The sequence below is a fragment of the Zootoca vivipara genome, chromosome 8, assembly GCF_965207765.1.
Source record: "Zootoca vivipara chromosome 8, rZooViv2.hap1.1, whole genome shotgun sequence".
Classification (NCBI taxonomy): Eukaryota; Metazoa; Chordata; class Lepidosauria; order Squamata; family Lacertidae; genus Zootoca; species Zootoca vivipara.
Genome location: NC_142591.1, coordinates 40,479,910 through 40,500,630, shown reverse-complemented (window position 1 = coordinate 40,500,630; position 20,721 = coordinate 40,479,910). Strand labels below are relative to the sequence as shown.

The following is a 20,721-nucleotide window of genomic DNA, read 5'->3' as shown; positions in this document are numbered from 1 at the left end:
TCCAAATAAATGTTTAAATAATGTTTTACTGTTTTAATGTAAAGCAGTATGAATTCATATGAATTACGAACAGGTACCGTAGCAGTTAAAAATACAAGTCCATTTAATTCCGCAATGCCCGCAGAATATCCACTATGTTAATCTTTAACATCTCTGCATGATATGAATTACATCTACTAGTTATCCACTATCTACAACTCCCCCACCATTAAAGACCCATTATGGGGTGGAAATGGATTGTGAACTTTAAAGCCTTGTTTTGCATGCCAAGTTGATCAAACTTGAGACACACAATTCAGCAATCTTTTATTTGCAAAAGGACAATCCAAGGATACCAGGGTAAAGAACCAGTTCAAAAATGTAGGTTCAAAGCTTTAATATCCATATATTAGAATAGGGGTGTTATCTCTCTACTGAATAATAATCCTGGAAATGAGAGAAAAGAAATCGGAGTGAATGAATTATCCTACCTTCTTCTGCTCCGGAGGGTAGGACTGGAACCATTGGCTTCAAGCTACACTAAAGGAGATTCTCAGTATCAGGAAGAACTTTCTGATAGTAAGAGTTGTTTGACAGTGGGACAAACTCCCTCAGAAGGTGGCGGACTCTCCTTCATTGGAGATTTTTAAGCAGGAGGTTGGACTAGATGATCCTTGTTATCCCTTCCAACTCTACAGTTCCGTTTCAGCTTTTGATTGACTCTTCTTTAGGTTAAATCATAATGTCCATATCCAAAGTTTCAGCCTATTCCTCAGTTTGCAGGAGAGGCACCATTACCTAAGTGGAAAAATAAAGTAATTTAATATAGTTGAAGAATCTGCAAAGCCCTACAAAAGCCCTTTTCCAATAGGCACTGCATTGGGCAAATCATTACTTTGTCTTCCTTTAGTGATTAGTGCCTTTGTGACAGCAGCTGCCAACTCACCAATATAGACCCTCATTTTAGTTCAGTTTGCATGTCTAGCAGCCAACACAAAGCAAAAGCATAAAGACTGCCATGTTGAACAAACCTGGAAGCAAATAATCAATAATGACTGCCCATTTAGAAATGCCATTCCATACACATTCTCAGCATTTGGTAGAAATTTTGCTAGTAGCTGAGCTTTAGATCTTTAGTTATTTATGTTGTTCAGTGCTGGAATTAACTAGTTTGGTTGGGAAAGGTTCACTGAACTAGTTGAAAAATCTCTGATCTAATTGCCAGGTGAACTGAAGATGGATTAAGTTAATTTTGCTGTAGAACTTAAAATGACTTCTAGTTCATCTTCACATTCCTTCCCTACCACCACAGCAGAAAGCTCAGACTCTTAGCTTTATTTTAAAAAAAGTAGTCAATCATGCATTTGTAAAGAAAGTTAGAAAGCAAAAAGTGGCAGCAACCTTCTATGTCAGATGCAGAGATGCTCTGTTGCTAAGGATGTGTTGTCACTTAATGTTGTTGTTTAGTCGTTTAGTCGTGTCCGACTCTTCGTGACCCCATGGACCATAGCACACCAGGCACTCAATCAATCAATCAATCAATATACTTTATTCGACCGATAGTCAGAACAAAAACATTTCACAATACAAAGATAAACATATAAAACTGAAGGCATCAGGAGGATACATAAAATATAAAAAATATAAAACTGAAGACATCAGCGGGATACATAAAAATATAAAACTGAGGGCATCAGCGGGATACATAAATGGGGTATGACCGCACTACTAAACCTCCTACAGGTAACCCACATCAAGACATTCGATTATACGTTTCCGACACTTGAGCGCCAGGAAAAGGAATTTAGCCACTGAGAAGGTTATTTTCCCAGTGGGCTTGTTTAGCAAATATGCTGCCTGCCGTTCTCTTGGTCGGGAACTAAACTGAGATAAATACGGGTCTATAAGATATTGCCTTAAATCATTATAAAAGGGACAACTCAGTAGAATGTGTTCTGTGGATTCTACCTCACCCAAGGCACAATGGCACATTCTCTGACCATATGGGACTCCTCCAAATCTTCCCCTCAAAACCGCCGAATCAAGGACATTCAGTCTAGCCGCAGTAAGTAGTCTGCGGTATTCCACGTAGTGGATATCCGCCAGGTAACGGGCTGGTGCAGACCGATACACCTGCTCCCCTAAAAACATCCCAGATTTCACGCGGGCTATGTCCTCCTGTCTGGCGATATCCCCCAATCTCTGAGCGATCATCGCTTTAGCGCGACTGAACGTCATGGACTCAATATAAAGGGAGGACAGACCGCACTTTTGCACTTCCTCTACCACTTCCCTTTCCCATGGAGATTTAAAATTATCCCTCAGAATCAGGGGGGCCAAACCCATCGGTCTGAAACATAGTTTGAGCCATAGCCATAATTTCGCTTTCAGGGCCACATACGTAAAGGCTTGGCAACCGGTCTCCAATCTCATGATCGCACCCGCAACAGAAGGGGGGATCCTGAGAATGGCCCTGAGGAATTGTGATTGGATGGATTCCAATCTTACAAAGTCCCTACGCGTACCCAAGGCAATGCCCACCAAAAGTAGTGGGAGAACTTTCATTTTAAAGAGTCGCAGGGCAACATCCACTGTTTGTGCCTGTTTCTTGGAGTACAGGGATCTAATCAACAGAGCTGCTTTAGAAGCATTTGCGGCTATATATTCTCTGTGTGCCAAGAAGGACCTGTTTGATCGAACTATCTGACCCAGGTATTTGAAGCAACTAACCTGCTCTATGGGAATACCATTAATTGACCACAAATTAGGTTTTGGTCGAGCAGCAAAGACCATTATTTTGGTCTTGGCATAATTAAGATGGAGCTCGTGTTGGGTCACGTATTCATGAAGAGCTCGAAGCATCCTCCTTAACCCAATGGGGGAGGTAGCTAAAAGGGCGGCGTCATCCGCATACAGGAGGACATTCAAGGCTCTACCTGCTAATTTTGGCGGGTGGAAAGCAGCATTGGTCATATGGGCCACTAGTGAGTTAATATAGAAATTAAATAGGGCAGGGGCAAGCAAGCAGCCCTGTCTTACCCCTCTAGTGGTGGCAACCGGATTAGAGACTAACCCCTTGCCATCTAGCCTAATTCTCAGGAAGGTATTTGTATGCAGATTCATAATCAGCAAAAGGAGGCGGCGGTCAATAGACGTCGCTGCCAGTTTTGTCCATAGCTGGTTCCTGGGGATTAGATCAAAGGCCTGCTTAAGGTCGATAAAGGCGACATGGAGGGCTTTTAGGCCTTTGCCAGCATATTTGTCGGCCAGATGGTTCAGGATTAGAATTTGGTCTGTTGTCGATCTTCCAGGGCGGAAACCCGCTTGTTCCTCTGCGATAATATTATTGCTCTCCATCCAGATCGTTAATTTATTGAGCAGAAACCTTGAGTAAATCTTCCCGATAACATTCAGCAAGCTGATTGGCCTAAAATTGGCCGGGTCAGTACGCGGCCCTTTCTTATGTATTAATACAATCAGTGCTGAGTTCCAGCTTGGGGGGAACTTCGCTGTTTTATTTATATGAGTATAAAGTGCTGCTAGGAGTGGGCACCACCAATCCTTATTAGCTTTGATAACATCAATGGATATAAGGTCATCTCCGGGTGCCTTGCCCGCCTTAAATTGGTCTATAAGTGTTTCCACTTCAGAGTAGGTAACTGGGTCCCACTCAGGCATGGGGGCCAAATCTGGTCTTTCTCCGCCAGCAGCATGGGCTGCATATAAATCAGCGAAAAAGCTCTCCCAGGTGTCAGCTGAAATTTGGGGTTCTATCCTTATCGACGGTCTGCCCAGATATTGGGAAATTTGATACCAAAAGGAGGAGGGATTTCTATTCTCTGCAGCTTTTAGAAGGTTGTTCCAGTTGTTTCTTTCTGCCGCAAGCTTCTTATCCTTTAATAGAGCTTTATATTTTCTCTTGAGGTTCATAAGGTGACTACTAGGCACGGGATCATTTGATGCCCTATATGCCAAGAATTCATTATACAGATGGCTCTTAAAGTGTCTACATTCCTCATCGAACCACTTTTTATGAGGGAAATGATTACTATTCATTACCGGAACCCGAGCCATAGATGGTTTTAGCAGATCTACTAGCTTATCATATATTGGCAGTGGCTCATCTGCCTGGATAAGGGAGTCCCTTGTCGCTTGAAGTTGGTCAGACCAAAGGAATTCATTTACCCGTTGAGCCATTTTGTCGGACCATTTTGAGGCAATAGGCCTCATCTGCAGCTGATTGTTTGTTAAAGGCACACAGGAATACGTGTCCAGATTTCCAGCCAGGGTCAGGGAAAGTTCTAAGGGGAAATGATCACTTTCCAGCCTTGTTACCACCTTAAAGTTAGTGATTTTGGGAATCAACTCTACTGATGTCCAGATAAAATCAATGGTAGAGGCTCGGGAACCTGACCAGAAAGTAAATTCAGCTGGGTAATCAGAACTAAGAGCTCCGTTTAACAGATGAAAATTAAGGGCCAACAAGGTTTGCCTACATTTAAGGCCTGCATATGTGGCAACACTGTCTTTAAAGTTCCTGGGTAAAAGGTCTGTAGTTAGGATGGATAATGGAGGGTATTTCTTGTATTTAGTAAATAAGGATTTATCAGAGTAAGACAATCGGCCATTAAAATCTCCTGCGACCAGGAAGGTGGCTTCAGAGTATTTATCGAGGAGAGTTTCGAGTGTCGACTGAATTTCCTTCCATCTCTGGTCAACCAGATTTTTCTTATAAACTGGGTGCAGGTAGACATTGATTACCACAAACACTTCCTCTGCTGTTTGTAGCTTTACACCTAGCATGGATGACGATTGGATGTCGATTTGTTCCGCCTGGAGATTTAAGGCCAAGGAGACAAAGGTAGCCAGCCCACCTTGCGGCCTACCTGGTGATGACGGATTCTGTTTTGCACTCAGGTAGAAGCCCTTATACCCTGATAAAAAGAAGTCCTCACAAGCCCATGTCTCCTGCAGTAAAAGGATACGGTTGCTTTTTATGTAAGCAACAAAGGATGGGTCCATCAACTTAGGTTTAATACCAGCTACATTCCAGGATAAGAAAGTAAGTGACCTCCTGGTCACCCCTTTGGGTCATGCTGGCCCTTGCGGAATCTGCTCAGAGAAATCCACCCGGGAATGCCTGCTACAAGGGGGAGCAATAGGCTGGAAGAAGGAAGTAATTGTAGCTTGCTTGCCAGACAGTTTCCGAGCCTCACTTACTGCAGCAACAGCCAAAGACTGGGGCTTAATTATTGGTAACTGCAGGGGTAAGTCCTGATGCACAGGGGTATCACTTAGTGACAGATCCATGGCCTCTGCATCTAAGGTGGAGGGAGATGGACCTTTTAGGTCAACAGTTGCTGTAGGGAACATGCAATGTAAGGCAGGTGGAAGGCAACCTTTTCGGTTTGCCTCCAAAAGGGCGTTCAGCCGTGCCACAGCTTCCGAGTTTGACCAAAGGGCTGTCGAATCTCCCACTGGTTCCTGCACAGGCTTAGCATCCCCATGGAATGTACTGCCATATTGAAGATTGGGGGTTATTAAAACAGGCTCCACTTGGGCTTCAGTAGGATGGTCTAAAATTGGGGGGGGATTCATCTTATTTATATGGGCATGGTCTTCTGAGTTACGGAGCCAGAGCAACAATTCGTCCAATCTGTCCGTTATCTCTGTTCGTTCAGATTTTGGCAGGTGGGAAAAGGATAGAAGTAATTCATGCTCTATGGAATTCTCCAAATGGGTAGCCTTCGTCAGTGGCGGAAGGGGGACATCAATCCAGCTGATTAGGTCTGCAACCAGGGGAGTTGGAGTCGTGGTAACTGGTAGGCCCTCAGACTTAACTGCTTTCTTTTTGAGCAAGCAGTTAGGTAAAAGAGGGTATATCTTGGTATTAGCAAAAACTCTTGTAGCAAAAATTCCAAAATTGATTAAATATCTTCTTATGGACATAATACGTGTAGGGAACCTTTTGGATTCAAATGAGAGCAGCACTCTCTGCATCTGAGGCCTGCTGCTAACATGATCAATATGGATCAAATCAATAGAGTAAGGATTTACCCCCAAAAGTCCAGCTAGATGCCTCCTTATCTCACTCTTGTAATACCAGTTAATCACCTGGCCTCTGAAGGGGCAAACTGTTAGGCAGATTTTGGTAGCTTGCAGCAACAGTTTATGGGAAGGTATAGAATGTTGTTCATCCTTATTTTGTTCATTTTCATGGTTGCAAGCAGCCTGAGGGGTTATGCGAGGTGTGTGAGGTAAAACAGGTGCTCTGGGCATTTGTGTAGTTCTAGTCTCTGGTAATGCCTCCTGAGGACTGTCTTTACCTTTTAGTGATACAAGAGAAATAATCTTCTCTAAGGATCCTCGGATGTCTCTTATATATTTAAAGATACAGTCCACCGTTTTTGCAACAAGGTCTAAAGTGGTCGAATGTTCAGATAATGCACCAGCGAGGCAGCTTTCTTGATCTTTAATACAGTCTTTCGAATGGATATCAGTGATTGTAGATCTTCTTAAATTGATGTTATTATTACTTGAAGGGTTAGCATCCAGGTTATCAAAAGGTTCTTTCAGGGTGACTTCCTCATCAGTCATCTCTGCTAGCAGGGCGAAAGTGTTTGAAACCGGAATATTAAAAGTATCCTTTGTCCTTTCAAAGGAAGGTTCACTAATTTTAGTTTGCTTGGCAAGAGGCAGGCACCCCAGTTCCTCTATGTCCTCTATATCTCTGGTACGTTTCCCAATTCCTCTCCTATTATCAGCAGTGCTGTGCGGTTGTTGAGTCATTTCTCTCTTCATGCAGCTGCCCCCAGGATTCCAGGTCAGTGGATATCTCCTAGATAACCTCGTAAATACTAAAATAACTAAAGTACTAGCTTAAAAAGTAAACTAAAAAACTAAAAAACTAAAAACTAAAAAAGCCTAAAGGGTACCAAGACGATACCGAATTTAACAAATTTCTATAGTAATTAAAAACAGTCTTTTAAAAAGATAGATCGGAGAGCTCACGCTGACTGGGTGCCGTTCGCCATCTTTTCGCTGCCGGAGAAGACAGCAATCCAGCTCGTTAAAACTGATTTACAACGCCGACTTCACAAGTATCAACAGTGTGAATTCCTGGCGTTATCAACAGAGCAACCTCAATCCGTCTTCGAGAAGTTTGAAGGGATATAAGGCCACTAATTAAACTTAAAAGAAGAGCTCTAATAAAACTTAAAAAGAGGAGCTCCGGCAAGCACGTCTTACCTTGACGCCATCTTGCAGCTCCCCCCACACCAGGCACTCCTGTCTTGCACTGCCTCCCGCAGTTTGGTCAAACTCATGTTCCTAGCTTCGAGAACACTGTCCAACCATCTCGTCCTCTGTCGTCCCCTTCTCCTAGTGCCCTCAATCTTTCCCAACATCAGGGTCTTTTCCAGGGAGTCTTCTCTTCTCATGAGGTGGCCAAAGTATTGGAGCCTCAGCTTCAGGATCTGTCCTTCCAGTGAGCACTCAGGGCTGATTTCCTTCAGAATGGATAGGTTTGATCTTCTTGCAGTCCATGGGACTCTCAAGAGTCTCCTCCAGCACCATAATTCAAAAGCATCAATTCTTCGGCGATCAGCCTTCTTGATGGTCCAGCTCTCACTTCCATACATCACTACTGGGAAAACCATAGCTTTAACTATACGGACCTTTGTCGGCAAGGTGATGTCTCTGCTTTTTAAGATGCTGTCTAGGTTTGTCATTGCTTTTCTCCCAAGAAGCAGGCGTCTTTTAATTTCGTGACTGCTGTCACCATTTGCAGTGATCAAGGAGCCCAGGAAAGTAAAATCTCTCACTGCCTCCATTTCTTCCCCTTCTATTTGCCAGGAGGTGATGGGACCAGTGGCCATGATCTTGGTTTTTTTGATGTTGAGCTTCAGACTATATTTTGCGCTCTCCTCTTTCACCCTCATTAAAAGGTTCTTTAATTCCTCCTCACTTTCTACCATCAAGGTTGTGTCATCTGCATATCTGAGGTAGTTGATATTTCTTCCGGCAATCTTAATTCCGTTTTGGGATTCATCTAGTCCAGCCTTTCGCATGATGAATTCTGCATATAAGTTAAATAAGCAGGGAGACAATATACAACCTTGTCGTACTCCTTTCCCAATTTTGAACCACTCAGTTGTTCCATATCCAGTTCTAACTGTAGCTTCTTGTCCCACATACAGATTTCTCAGGAGACAGATGAGGTGATCAGGCACTCCCATTTCTTTAAGAACTTGCCAAAGTTTCCTGTGGTCGACACAGTCAAAGGCTTTTGCGTAGTCAATGAAGCAGAAGTAGACGTTTTTCTGGAACTCTCTAGCTTTCTCCATGATCCAGCGCATGTTTGCTATTTGGTCTCTGGTTCCTCTGCCCCTTCAAAATCCAGCTTGCACTTCTGGGAGTTCTCGGTCCACATACTGCCTAAGCCTGACTTGTAGAATTTTAAGCATACAGTGGTTCCTCGCTTTATGAATGCCTCGCACAACGAAAAACTCGCTAATCGAACGAGTTTTGCGCTCCGCGAGGCATTCGCAAAACGACAAAATTTTCTATGACCGCCGCTTCGTCTTACGAAGCGCGGCCATAGAAAGTGGCAAAGGAAGATCAGCTGTCAGCGAGGGAAGCTGACAGGTAATCTTCCTTTCCCAGGGGGGACGGAGCCGAAACGTGGCGGTGCGGCGGCTGCCCCTGCCTGTCTTCCCCTTGGCTCGGGGAAGACAGGCGGGGGCAAGCAGTGCCCGCCTGCGATTCGGCTCCGTCCCCCGCCGCCTCTAGCCCCACATCCCAGACACGGAGCGCAACTTCGGAGACCTCCGAAGTTGCGCTCCGTGTCCGCGGAGGCTGGCGAGAGGCGGCGACGGGGGAAGGTCTTCCCCCGCCCCCGCCTCTCGCAGCGCACAGCTGGCACGGAGCGCAACTTTGGAGACCTCCGAAGTTGCGCTCCGTGTTGGGGGAGGCAGGCAAGGCGGTGGCTGGGAGAAGAGAGCTTCTCCCCCCCCCCCGCCGCCTTGCACACAGCCGACATCGTTGCATGCCGCTGCCTGTCCCCCAGAGCCTATAGGAACGCATTGATTAAGTTTCAATGCATTCCTATGGGAAACTGGGACTCGCTAGACTAAAAATTCGTTACACGAATTGACCCGTGGAACGAATTAATTTCGTCTAGCGAGGCACCATTGTAACCTTGCTAGCGTGTGAAATGAGCGCAATTGTGCGGTAGTTGGAGCATTCTTTGGCACTGCCCTTCTTTGGAATTGGGATGTAGACTGATCTTCTCCAATCCTCTGGCCATTGCTGAGTTTTCCAAACTTGCTGGCATATTGGGTGTAGCACCTTAACAGCATCATCTTTTAAAATTTTAAATAGTTCAGCTGGAATATCATCACTTCCACTGGCCTTGTTATTAGTAGTGCTTTCCAAGGCCCATTTGACTTCACTCTCCAAGATGTCTGGCTCAAGGTCAGCACTTAATAACTATTGCTAAAGAATCAGAAGGAAGGTGTTCCTTTTATCTTCCCTGCCAAACAGATTTGTTCTCTTCCAACAGAAACAGCTTGTAGCGAGGTATAGGAATGAAGTACAGGTATAGGAATAAAGTGAATGATGCCTTGCCCCTTTAATAGTTGCAGAATTTCTGGCAGGCATAAATTAAACATGGTAAACCTTTTCTAGTATGGAGATGCAATTATGGAGCATTTAATCTGTTTATCAGATACCTTATAATTTGTGTGTAGCTCCTGATTTTTTATTTTTACCCTAACTTTAGCAAAGTAATCCTTAACTTTCTGAATATTGGAAAAAATGTGGACGATTAACTGAGAGAACAAACTTTAAGTGGAACTGATTTTTGTTCTATGTGTATATAATCCTGCTGTTCATAAGGATGGCTATTTTCTGAATCAAACAGCCACGTTTGTGTATCTCCAGCAGCAACAGTGCTGATGAAAAGTAGGGACTAACAGGAAGGTGAGGTCCCCTGAGCACATATTGCCCAAGGCAAACTTCCCTTGCAATGCTCTGTATCCAACATCATAAGAACTGTATAAAAAAATAAAAAACAACCCTTCAGATGTCAAGGAGATAAAGAACTACATAACTTTTAGAAGACATCTGAAGGCAGCCCTGTATTGGGACGTTTTTAATGTTTGATGTTTTATTATGTTTCAATATATGCTGTGAGCCGCCCAGAGTGGCTGGGGAAACCCAGCCAGATGGGCGGGTATTATTATTATTATTATGTTTCAAAATGCATCTGCAACCTTTGATGAACAAGGCAGCTGGAAGTGGGGGAGAATCCCTTGCAGCATGAGCATTGCTCCCATCTCAAGTTTTTTATTATCAGTGACAGGATCCTAAAATTACACCTAAACGTCTCTCACAGGTTCTGAAATTGAGTTTCTGAAAAAGCAAGGTAGCTGTAATAGGAGGTAAAGTATGAAGTTCCAGAGAAATTAGCTGTGAATTGAACCTGCAATGGAAATTGATCCTATCAGTCAGGTTTTGCTTTATATTCTCTGAAAAACACTGGTGAATGTCGAAGAAACCAGGATTACTGATTAAATGGGATGCTCAAGTGCCAGGGGCTGGAACTGGATGCCCCTAAGGTCGTGAGCTGCAACTGTCAGACTTCACTTCACTGCTTTATACCTAGCGTGAACTGGCAGAAAGAGAGCAGTGTGAAAAATGCTGCAGGTACTATCAGGGGAATTGCAAAGAAGTATCACACCAAGCTTGAGGCATGAGAGACGTTGCTCTCTTTAGAGAAGTAATCCTGCCCTCTTACCGTGAACCATTGGGCGCAGATTAGCCATATGATTCATGCCATTCAGGGCCAATTATAGTAACTTGGCGTGCTGCAGTCCAGTGACTGTCAGGCAGTTGCAAAATGGTAAGGGTCTTATCTTTATAATCCCAACCCCCCTCCCCCCCAAAAAACTTATACCAAGTGAGGAGAAAATAAATGTGGTGTTTCTGAAAACATAATTAATTACCCTATTACCAAAGCCTGTGAGATTTATGTGTAGCATACAAAATGGTTGCTGTGGCATGTAAACTGCTTTTGGCAGGACTGTTCTCTCCCCCCCCCCAAGCCTAATGAATGTGGTCTGCATTGTGATTAGCACTGCTAAATTGCACTTTCCTTGTTACTAAGCTGATAAATCATTAAAGCTTGATTATTTTGAGGCATTGGCCCACTGCATGCAGAGAATAATCAGCATTACCTGATGCAAACAAATGTTGCATTAGGGTTTCTGCTTTGCAGAGTTTTGCTGTAGTCTTTGTGGTTCTATCAGATATATCGAACAGTTGGGCTTAACTATGATGCCATACTGTGGAAACGGCTTATTTCTCAGGAGATCTCTAGCTTATTCCCTGCCACACAGACACACACTTCTTTTAAAATTAGAAACTGCTCATAAATTACTTTTTTTATTTCTTGAAAATTTCATTGTCTCATTGGGACTTTTTTTTAAATTAAGAGTTGGGTGTAGTATTGTGGTTCAAAGATTTATCTTCAAATCAGGTAGTCCCCATAGCTGCCAAGTTTTCCCTTTTCTCGCGAGGAAGCCTATTCAGCATAAGGGAAAATCCCTTTAAAAAAGGGATAACTTGGCAGCTATGGTAGTCCCTAGTTCTGACATCACCTCTGTCTCGCTAGTTGATTTTAGGCAATTCACTAGGCTGCCTTTGGCAAACTACTTTATCCCAGTCCCTACATTCCTCTGCAATATGGGATAACAAAGTTGTTGTAAGAATTAAAATTAAATAATGAATGTGAAAGTGCTTTGAGCACGTGAAAGCACACCACAGATGTTAAGTGTTATCCATATTACTTTGATTCCAATGATATGGTTGGAAGGCTCATGATGCAGAAACCTTGCTAAAACTAAGCAAGTCTGAGTCTGCACAGTACTTGAATAGTAGACTGTCTGGGGGGCAGGAATAATTCAACTGTACTAAAGACTATGCAACCCCATATAAATCAGTGACAAACTAAGGATTTGAACCACATATTTCAGTTACAAAATGGAAGAATACACCTTTAGTGAATACCATCTTTTAAAAAAATTTCACCTTCTGCGGACTTGGAGTTCCCAGACTCAATAGAGGACAGGACTTCTGTGCCTTTAATTGCCCTGCTCTCTTTTGAGTCTGGAAACCTTAAAGAGAAACCAGCAGACCCTTTGCTTGGAAATTAAATAAAGGGTCTGCTGGTTTCTCTTTAAGTTTCCAGACTCAAAAGAGAGCAGGGCAATTAAAGGCACAGAAGTCCTGTCCTCTATTGAGTCTGGCAACCCTATGTGGACTAAGGATATTGCTAGGGTTCATTAGTTAACCAGTGGAAACATATATTTTTTTAGCTGAATAAAACTAAGTAGTTCTATTGCAGCAAATAAAAATATGAAGCACGAATGAAAGTGGGAAGTGTTTGGCTTGGTACTGCAAGCTCATGTGAGCTCAAGATGTTTAATATGCATGCAGATTATTCTTACCTGTATGGATTTTATTCATTTCAATGGAAGAAACAGAATTATTTTGAACACATAAATCTACAGTATTGAAAGTAATGAGGTAAGCCATGTACAAAAGATTTGCTACTATATCTCTGAGTGTGCATGGATATCTGGATTGGTGCAGATTTATATGCTAGGTTATCCTGGGGGAGGTTATGAGACATCCATGAGAAGTGCTGGGACTATGGGGATGTTCAGGTAACAATAAGAGAGGAAAGAAGTTCAGTTCCTTTGGCTTAGTGCTTAGAGCAGCAAGGCAAGTCCTTGCAACTCCTCACCCTTTTCCAGCCTCCCAGAACAAAGCGCGTGCACCTACTTCAATAAACAACTCCTTCACTTACATCTCCATTAGACACCACAGGCAGGTTGGCAGTGCTAATCTCATATCTCTAGCATCTAATGCCAGCCCATGCAGCTTCATTCTCTTCCTTGGTCTACTGCTAACCACAGAGAACAAGCATCCAAGGCAGATCCCCTTCTCCGCATTTCACTGTGAGTCTGACCCATGTCCCTTGTCCATCTCTTTGCCCACGGCCTATCACAGCACGACTGTCTTCAGACATGCTTCAAACACCACAGGGACACTACCATTCTCTCATAGGGCATGAGCTGCTGTAGAAATTCTTCTGCACTTAGAATGGATCAGAACTAGTGCTCAGAAGCAGTATTTTCATAAAATTTTCTTTTTAGGCTTGGTAGCTGAGTAAAGGGGATCAGAGTCAGGCAGAAGAATAAAGGGGATAGGGATAAGACAAAGATGGAGATACTCTCATGTATGGGTCTGCTCTTCCATGGATTTTCTGCCATCAAGTACTATATGCTAGGAATTCTGTAAGCATCTGCAAAACCAATGGCTTGCTTGCACTAGATACCGGTAAGTGAGAGCCAGAATGGTCAGCAGAAGTTTAAAAGGGCCTGTGGTCAAAAAGTTTGATGTAATTAGAACAGTGAGAATCTTAATGAAAGCATGAACCATGGATTTGAAGGCTATATAGTTTGTGGTTTTAGTGCCTTTTCCTGCAAACTTAAGATAAAATGCAAAATATCTTTGAACAATGTTGCAAGCTTGCAGGGAATTATTAGAAGCCAGAAGTGATGGAATCTTGTGGCAAGTGTTTAGAACATTCTTGGTTAAGACGTTGATTAATAAACATGAGCCAGCAGATGCATATTAATCTGTTTATGTATAAGAGATTTCTAGCTCATTAAAACTCTTCTTGGCATTTCAACAAGCGAAGCAGTAGATAAAACTATTCATTGTCTTTTATCTTGTTGAGGACTCTCATATGAAATAAAAATCAGATTACAGCTAAATTTGTATAATAGCCATACTGATGACAGACTTCTTTTACCAGATATGTAAGGAACCCATAATATAATATGATGGAAGTTTTTTCTCGAGTTTCCAATTGTGATTCCTTATTGCTTTGGACAGTATAGATAGAAACAATCTTTTGCATTTCATGGCAGCAGTTTGGGGTCAGGTCTCTAGGCACATAATGGGGAATGGAAGGATCCATCAGTTTTGTTCTGTTCTGGTTCTCATTTTTCCAATCTCAAAATTCCACTCATAACATTTCTGCAGCAATTTGCAAAAAAAAAAAGTCTCCCTGAAAATTCATCAGTATTTTACTGTGAATTTCTCCCAATAACTACATCTTTGTGTGCAGCTTTGACTAATGTGCATGCTTTTGCAAGCAGTTGACTCTAATATACATTTTTTCATGTTATTTCCACAAATATATTGATTTTTTTATGTACACGTCCCTGTTATGTATGCATTTTTGTTAACATTGTTTGGTTGCAGAGCTGCATCACAAAATTCAGATGAGTGTGATTTTCAAAGGATGTTGATTTGGTTCTCATATTGTTTAGGAAAGTGGGAGTGTGAATGATTCACCTTTAAATGTGAACTGTATTGAATTTCTTTTCCATCCCTAGTCATACAACTGTTCTCACCACAAACCATGACTTTGTTATAGTAAAGCTAAACAGTTTTTGTTGCTGTCCGTCTGCTGTCGGGTTTGAGCCCGCAGAAAAATGTTCAGGTGTCTTGTGGGACACCTGGCTTGCCAGTAGTACATAGGGGCTTCATAGACCACAAGCTTTATATAAGTCAACAATGTGATGCAGCAGCAAAAAAAGCTAATGCTATTTTAAGGTGGATCAACAGAAGTATAGTCTCCCAATCAAGGGAAGTCATCGTCCTGCTCTATTCTACCTTGGTCAGACCACACCTGGAGTACTGTGACTAGTTCTGGGCACCGCAATGTAAGAATTTTGACAAGCTGGAGAGTGTGCAGAGTAGAGCAACCAAAATTATCAAGGGAGGTAGAAACCAAGCCTCATGAGATATGGTTGAGGGAGTTGGGGATGTTTAGCCTGGAAAAGAGGACATATAGGATAGCCATTTTCAAATATCTAAAGGCCTATCCCATGGAAGATGCAGCAAACTAGTTTTCTCCTGCTATTGAGGGTAGCAACTGAACCAGTTGCTTCATGTTACAAGAAAGGAGATTCTGACTAAACACCAGGAAGAACTTTCTGACAGTAAGAGCTGCTTGACAGTGGAAGGGACTCTGAAAGGTGGTTGAGTCTCCTTCCTTGGGTTTTTTTTTTTAAGCAGAGGCTGGATGGTCACCTGTCAAAGATGCTTTAGCTGAGATTCCTGCATTGCATGAGGTTGGCTTTGGATTCCTTTCCAACTCTGCAATTCTATTATTCTATGATTGGTACACTATTTGCTTTGCATTCATAATAGGAGCTGTTTCAAGTCTGTTAATACATTTCGTAACATAAGTTGATGGAGGACTGGGACTAAACTCCTCCTTCCAACAATGCCAGTATCACTAACACTGGCAGTGTCAGACATCTGTCCAGCCACTATTCATATACAGATTCAAGCTAGTATTCAAGTACAGACTGTAGATCAGAACCTATGTTCTTTTCTCCTTCCCTATACTTCTTAAAAAATATCTCAACAGTATTTATTTTCACTACCATATATCAGATACAAGCACTTGTATGAAAATGCATGTCTTAATTTTTACAGATCCTATGCGTGGTCCAAGAAAACTAGAAGTTGTCGATATCAAATCCCGGCAAATCACCATCACCTGGGAGCCGTTTGGCTACAATGTCACTCGTTGCCATAGGTACAATATCACCGTCCATTACCGCTACCAAGCTAGTGGACAAGAACAAGTCAGAGAAGAAGTGAGCTGGGACACAGACAATTCACACCCTCAGCATACCATTACTAATCTGTCCCCATATACTAATGTCAGTGTCAAACTGGTTCTTATGAATCCTGAAGGACGAAAAGAAAGCCAAGAAATTGTGGTACAAACGGATGAAGACGGTGAGTTTTTAAGTGTAATGGTTTACTGAATGCATTAATATGCATAGACACAGTTTTTGGGGTGCTTATGCCTAGCAGTTCAGAAGCACACCCCAAAGTGCAAGTAGATAAATAGGTACTGCTCCGGCAGGAAGGTAAATGGCGTTTCCGTGCACTCGCCAGAAGCGGCTTAGTCATGCTGGCCACATGACCCAGAAGCTGTCTGTGGACAAACGTCAGCTCCCTCGCGCTATAGAGCGAGATGAGCACCGCAACCCCAGAGTCATCCGCGACTGGACCTAATGGTCAGGGGTCCCTTTACCTTTATGCAGTCCAGCATAAACCATATAAGACATATGCATAACTGCATATAAGTGTGTCGAGGATTTGTTGGATAAAGGAAGCATGAGGATGAAGGATACTGAGGACTGACATGATTGTCAGGGTCAAATGAGTGAAATGTAGTCTGCAGCATTACATGCAAACACATATTTTATGGGTTGGATCTAGCATGGCCAGTGCATAAGCCATTACTATTTAAAAACCTGAAAGCAGCATTTACAGTGTGGCGCTCATGTTCTTATAGTGATAGAATCTAAATGCAACATTCAAATTGACAGTACATACTGTATTCCTAAACATCCCTTCTTCTTTTTTAAAATGCATTAGTTCCAAGTCCTGTACCACTTGAATCCATCCAGGGAAGTATGTTTGAGGAGAAAATCTTCCTTCAGTGGAGGGAGCCAGTGCAAACATATGGTGTGATCACCCTATATGAGGTATGTAAAACCACTTGTCCTCCATTCTTGGTGTAATCTAGTTCAGCATCTTGTTCTCACAGTGGCTGAACAGTTGCCTCTGGCAAACCAGCAAGCAGGATTTGAGCACAAGAGCACTCTCCCCACCCCCACCCCCACCCCACCCCGTGATTTCCAGCAAGTGGTATACAGAAGCATTGCTGCCTCCAGCCATGGTGCATAGCCATGGTGGCTAATAGCCAGTGATAGCCCACACCTCCATGAATTTGTCTAAATCTGTTTCAATGCTATCCAATTTGGTAGCCATTGCTGCCTCCTGTGGGAACGTTTTCCATAGTGGTTCTCCAAGTGTTGCGTGAAAAAGTACTTCCTTTTATCTGTCCTAAATCTTCCAACATTCTACTTCATAAGATGTCCACGAGTTGTAGTCTTGTAAGAGAAGGGGAGGGTCAGTAACTTTCATAACTGAAGGTCTAAATAAAGTTGCGGTGTTATACTGCTTATCTATCACATGTCTTTTTTTTCCTTCCCACATCTTTGGCCAGTGTCCCCTCCCCTCACACTTCCCTCATGTAATAAATTTTGGCTAGTACAAGACAGCACTCTGTTATTAGTAAATCACTGCATTTTTAAAGCCTGTAATATTATCCAGTCTAGTTATGTAGATCAGTATTTGAATGCTACTAAAAGTATCCACTAGCCTATAACTCAGGAGTAAAAACAGAAGTGAGAATGTAATACTGAATAGTACTGAATTTCTGCAAACCTTTTGTAATAAGAACAAGCAGGTCCCATTAAATGAAACACACTAGCTTTTAAAAATGCAATTTCAAGAAAATTATATGTTGTTAGTTTTACATACAAATCCCAGCCTTCCATGCTATAGGGAACCTGGCCCTAAATATCTTTCAAAAATATTAACAAAGGCATGCATTTATTATGCTGTTGGGCCATAATCACTGTCAAACATCTTACCTGACTAAACTACCCTTATATTTATTTTTTCCTTTCATTTTCAGAAAGCATTGTTGAAATGCTTGGCCCCAAGATATAAAAGAAAAGTAAAATATCTAATTTGGTATTATTAAGCTTTTAGTGCTGTCTTGCTGATGAAATAGTTGTGAAAGGACAATTTATTATGAAAAGATATGTATTATGGAAACTAACTAGTTTAACTAATTGCAGTTTCGTAAGTAATCAGAAGATGATTGGTCTTGTCATTTGTTTTTTTATATTTGTCCACATAAGGCCTTTCAAAGAACTGGAAGGAGGTGTCCTCCCCTCCCATCATTCCCTTCTTTGTGGTGCTTGCTTCTGTTTTTGGTGTTTATGTGTAGTCTAATACAAAATGATGAATGTGTTTGGACCTGGGCTACAAACCAGCCCACGCTTCAGACAGTGATTATCTGTGCCATCTTTTCCCCGCACTTCTCATCATGGTCTCAAAACTACTCTGTATTTTCATTTTCAGAGGCTTGGTTTATATTCTTCCTATAGGATTGTAGCTTTTATGTTCTCCAGAACTCTTTATCAAGATAGATTGTAAACAGTGGGGGAAGACAAAAAAGGTGGAGTTGTAGCCCTCAAGCTTGCATTTGGTAAGAATTTTCGGTAGAGCATGAGACTCTTAATCTCAGAGTCGTGGGTTCGAGCCCCACACTGGGTGAAAGACTTATGCATTGCAAGGGGTCAGGCTGGATCCTCCTCGTGGTCCCTTCTAACTCTACAAGTCTGATTCTGTGAAATAATGAAGTGTAGGAAGAGGTAGCGTATATTCAGATCGCCCTATTTCAGGTGCTATATGGGTTTTAGGTTGTAAAGGAATTTCTTGGAAAGTAAAAATGCACAATGGTTGATTCTCATTTTTATAAATACAAAAAGCTGCTGTTGCTGAGGTTTGTTTGCATACTTAGGCCAAATATACAGGAAGGCAGGACCAAAGCAGTAGCAGATAGTGTGGTGGGGCTTCTGCACTTAAACAATCTCCCTCTGGATTTTCTTACTGCTACATAATGGAAGCCATAGCTGCCAAGTACCCCGTATTTCCCGGGAAACCCCCGTTTTTCCTTACCGTTTCCCGGCGGTCTCCCGTTTCAGCTCCTCTCCCGTTAATCTCCCTTATTTTGGCTCCTGTCGGCGGCCATTTTTCTGGTGTTGCTTTGCCCATCTATGGACACCAGAAAATGGTCAGCGCCGGCACCGGAAGTCGCGTCTACGCTTTGCCCATCGATGGGCACCGAAAATGGCCGCACTTCCGGACATGCGTAGCCACGACTTCCGGCGCCGGCCATTTTTGGTGCCCATAGATGGGCAAAGCGACACCGGAAGTTGCGTCTGTGGACTTCCGGACATGCGTAGACGCGACTTCCGGCACCGGCCATTTTTTGTGCCCATAGATGGGCAACGCGACACCGGAGGTTGAGTCTACGGACTTCCGGACATGCATAGACGCGACTTCCAGCGCCGGCCATTTTTGGTGCCCATAGATGGGCAAAGCGACACCCGAACCCAGATTTCTCCGCAAGAGACTTGGCAGGTATGCTGGAAGCAGTGAGGTTGGCATAGTGGAAACATGCAAGCAAGGGTGCTGGACTGGCTTCACCAGCACACAGCACCAATCTCACTATGGCCTCACACACTCCATCCTGGTAAGCAGCTGGAGGGAGGTCAGGTGAGCAGTGCATCCTCATCCTGTTGTCAGCTTCTGGAATAAAGAGAAAGTCTGACATTTATGTCTGGTTATAATAAGCAACAATGGCTAAATTTGTGAAATGGATTAATCACATCCATCTGAATACTTGAGTATTGGTACTAAAAACATGTTGATTACTGTACTTAACACAACAGGTGTATGTTCTGAAGTAAAATATTTCACCATAAGACTATGTTGGTCCTTCCCATATAAAAGCCCTTGTGATGATGGCACAGAGAAACACATTGACTTACATTGCATGTTCCTGGCATGTAGTTGTCCCACCAAGGCAGCAGTGAATTGGCCCCGTAAACATGTGGAGGTTGCCACCATAGAAGGGAAATAAGGAGGAGAGAAACAGAAACATAGGTGAACTAGGGCCACATTTATTGATTTAGTGGCTTTGAAGTGGTGGCAACAATTCAGGAGGCTAACTAACACAGCAACTGTGGGTTAAAAATCCTATACATGAGTGCCACTATTGCTCAGTCCATTGGAATCCACATTGTTTCAAGCATGAAACTCATTTGTGTGGCATCCAAAAACATTGTGTATTGTCTTTTAAAACCTGTACTCTATTCTGAATTAAATTTCCACTTTGCTAGTAACCTTCTATAATCTCAGAGGTCAAAACTAAGAGCTTCTGTAAATTAAGAGCTTACACCGGGTCAGTGCTGAGTTGAAGTTAATTTAACCTGTAATTGACCTATGCAGAATTGGTTTCAGTAGTGCTTGTGTGATTCAAGATGCAATGCCATGTGTTCTGATCTTTAAAACTGCAGTATTAAAGACCTACCATGCTGTGTTGTGAGGATGATATTTACTTCAGAGCACTTGGAATACTAAATACTCTGGGATACTTAGTTCCAATTAGTTTAATGGGACTTAGTCATAGGTAAAGTGTGGTTTGGATTGCAGCCTAAAAGTGTCACAGAAGAGAGCAAAAGCAAGCCACATACGACTAAGAACACCATCCAGATATTGCATTGTAATCTTTTTTTTTTAATGTTGAATAAGACGTGAGATTTCTTCAAATGGGGAGAAAATGTGGTCATTAGTACTCTACGGTTTTAGAAGAACATCCTAGAACTGTCCTACTCTTCAGAGTTCCAAGTAAAGCTCTTTCCATATTGTTTCTGTTATAATAATTATTGTCATCATTATAATAGCAACATTGTGTCCTTTATGGAGAATTTGCTTGAATTTCACCTTATTACAAGCAGAGAATACTTTTCAGTAGAAGCAGAAATTCGGGGCAGGCTACTAAAAAATGTGGCTATAACTCTTGTCATTTTAAGTCAATGTTTATTTGTATTTTTTGTGCAAGACCAACATTAATGCACTTCCTCCTAAAAGAATTACAACATGAAAACCAACAAATTAAAGGTATTAGCTTAAGTCTGAATCATAGCCTTTATAGTT

General features: G+C 42.4%; 1 protein-coding gene across 19 annotated transcripts in view; it reads left to right on the top strand.

The window, feature by feature from the left end:
• PTPRM (protein tyrosine phosphatase receptor type M) overlaps positions 1 to 20,721 on the top strand; it is a 416,336-nt gene that overhangs the window by 212,618 nt on the left and 182,997 nt on the right. For all 19 annotated transcript variants that reach the window (XM_035126005.3, XM_088675354.1, XM_035126003.3 and 16 more), the window contains exons 8-9: positions 15,562 to 15,870; positions 16,519 to 16,628. In XM_035126005.3, coding sequence (XP_034981896.2) covers positions 15,562 to 15,870; positions 16,519 to 16,628 — 419 coding nt within the window. The remainder of the gene's footprint in view (positions 1 to 15,561; positions 15,871 to 16,518; positions 16,629 to 20,721) is intronic.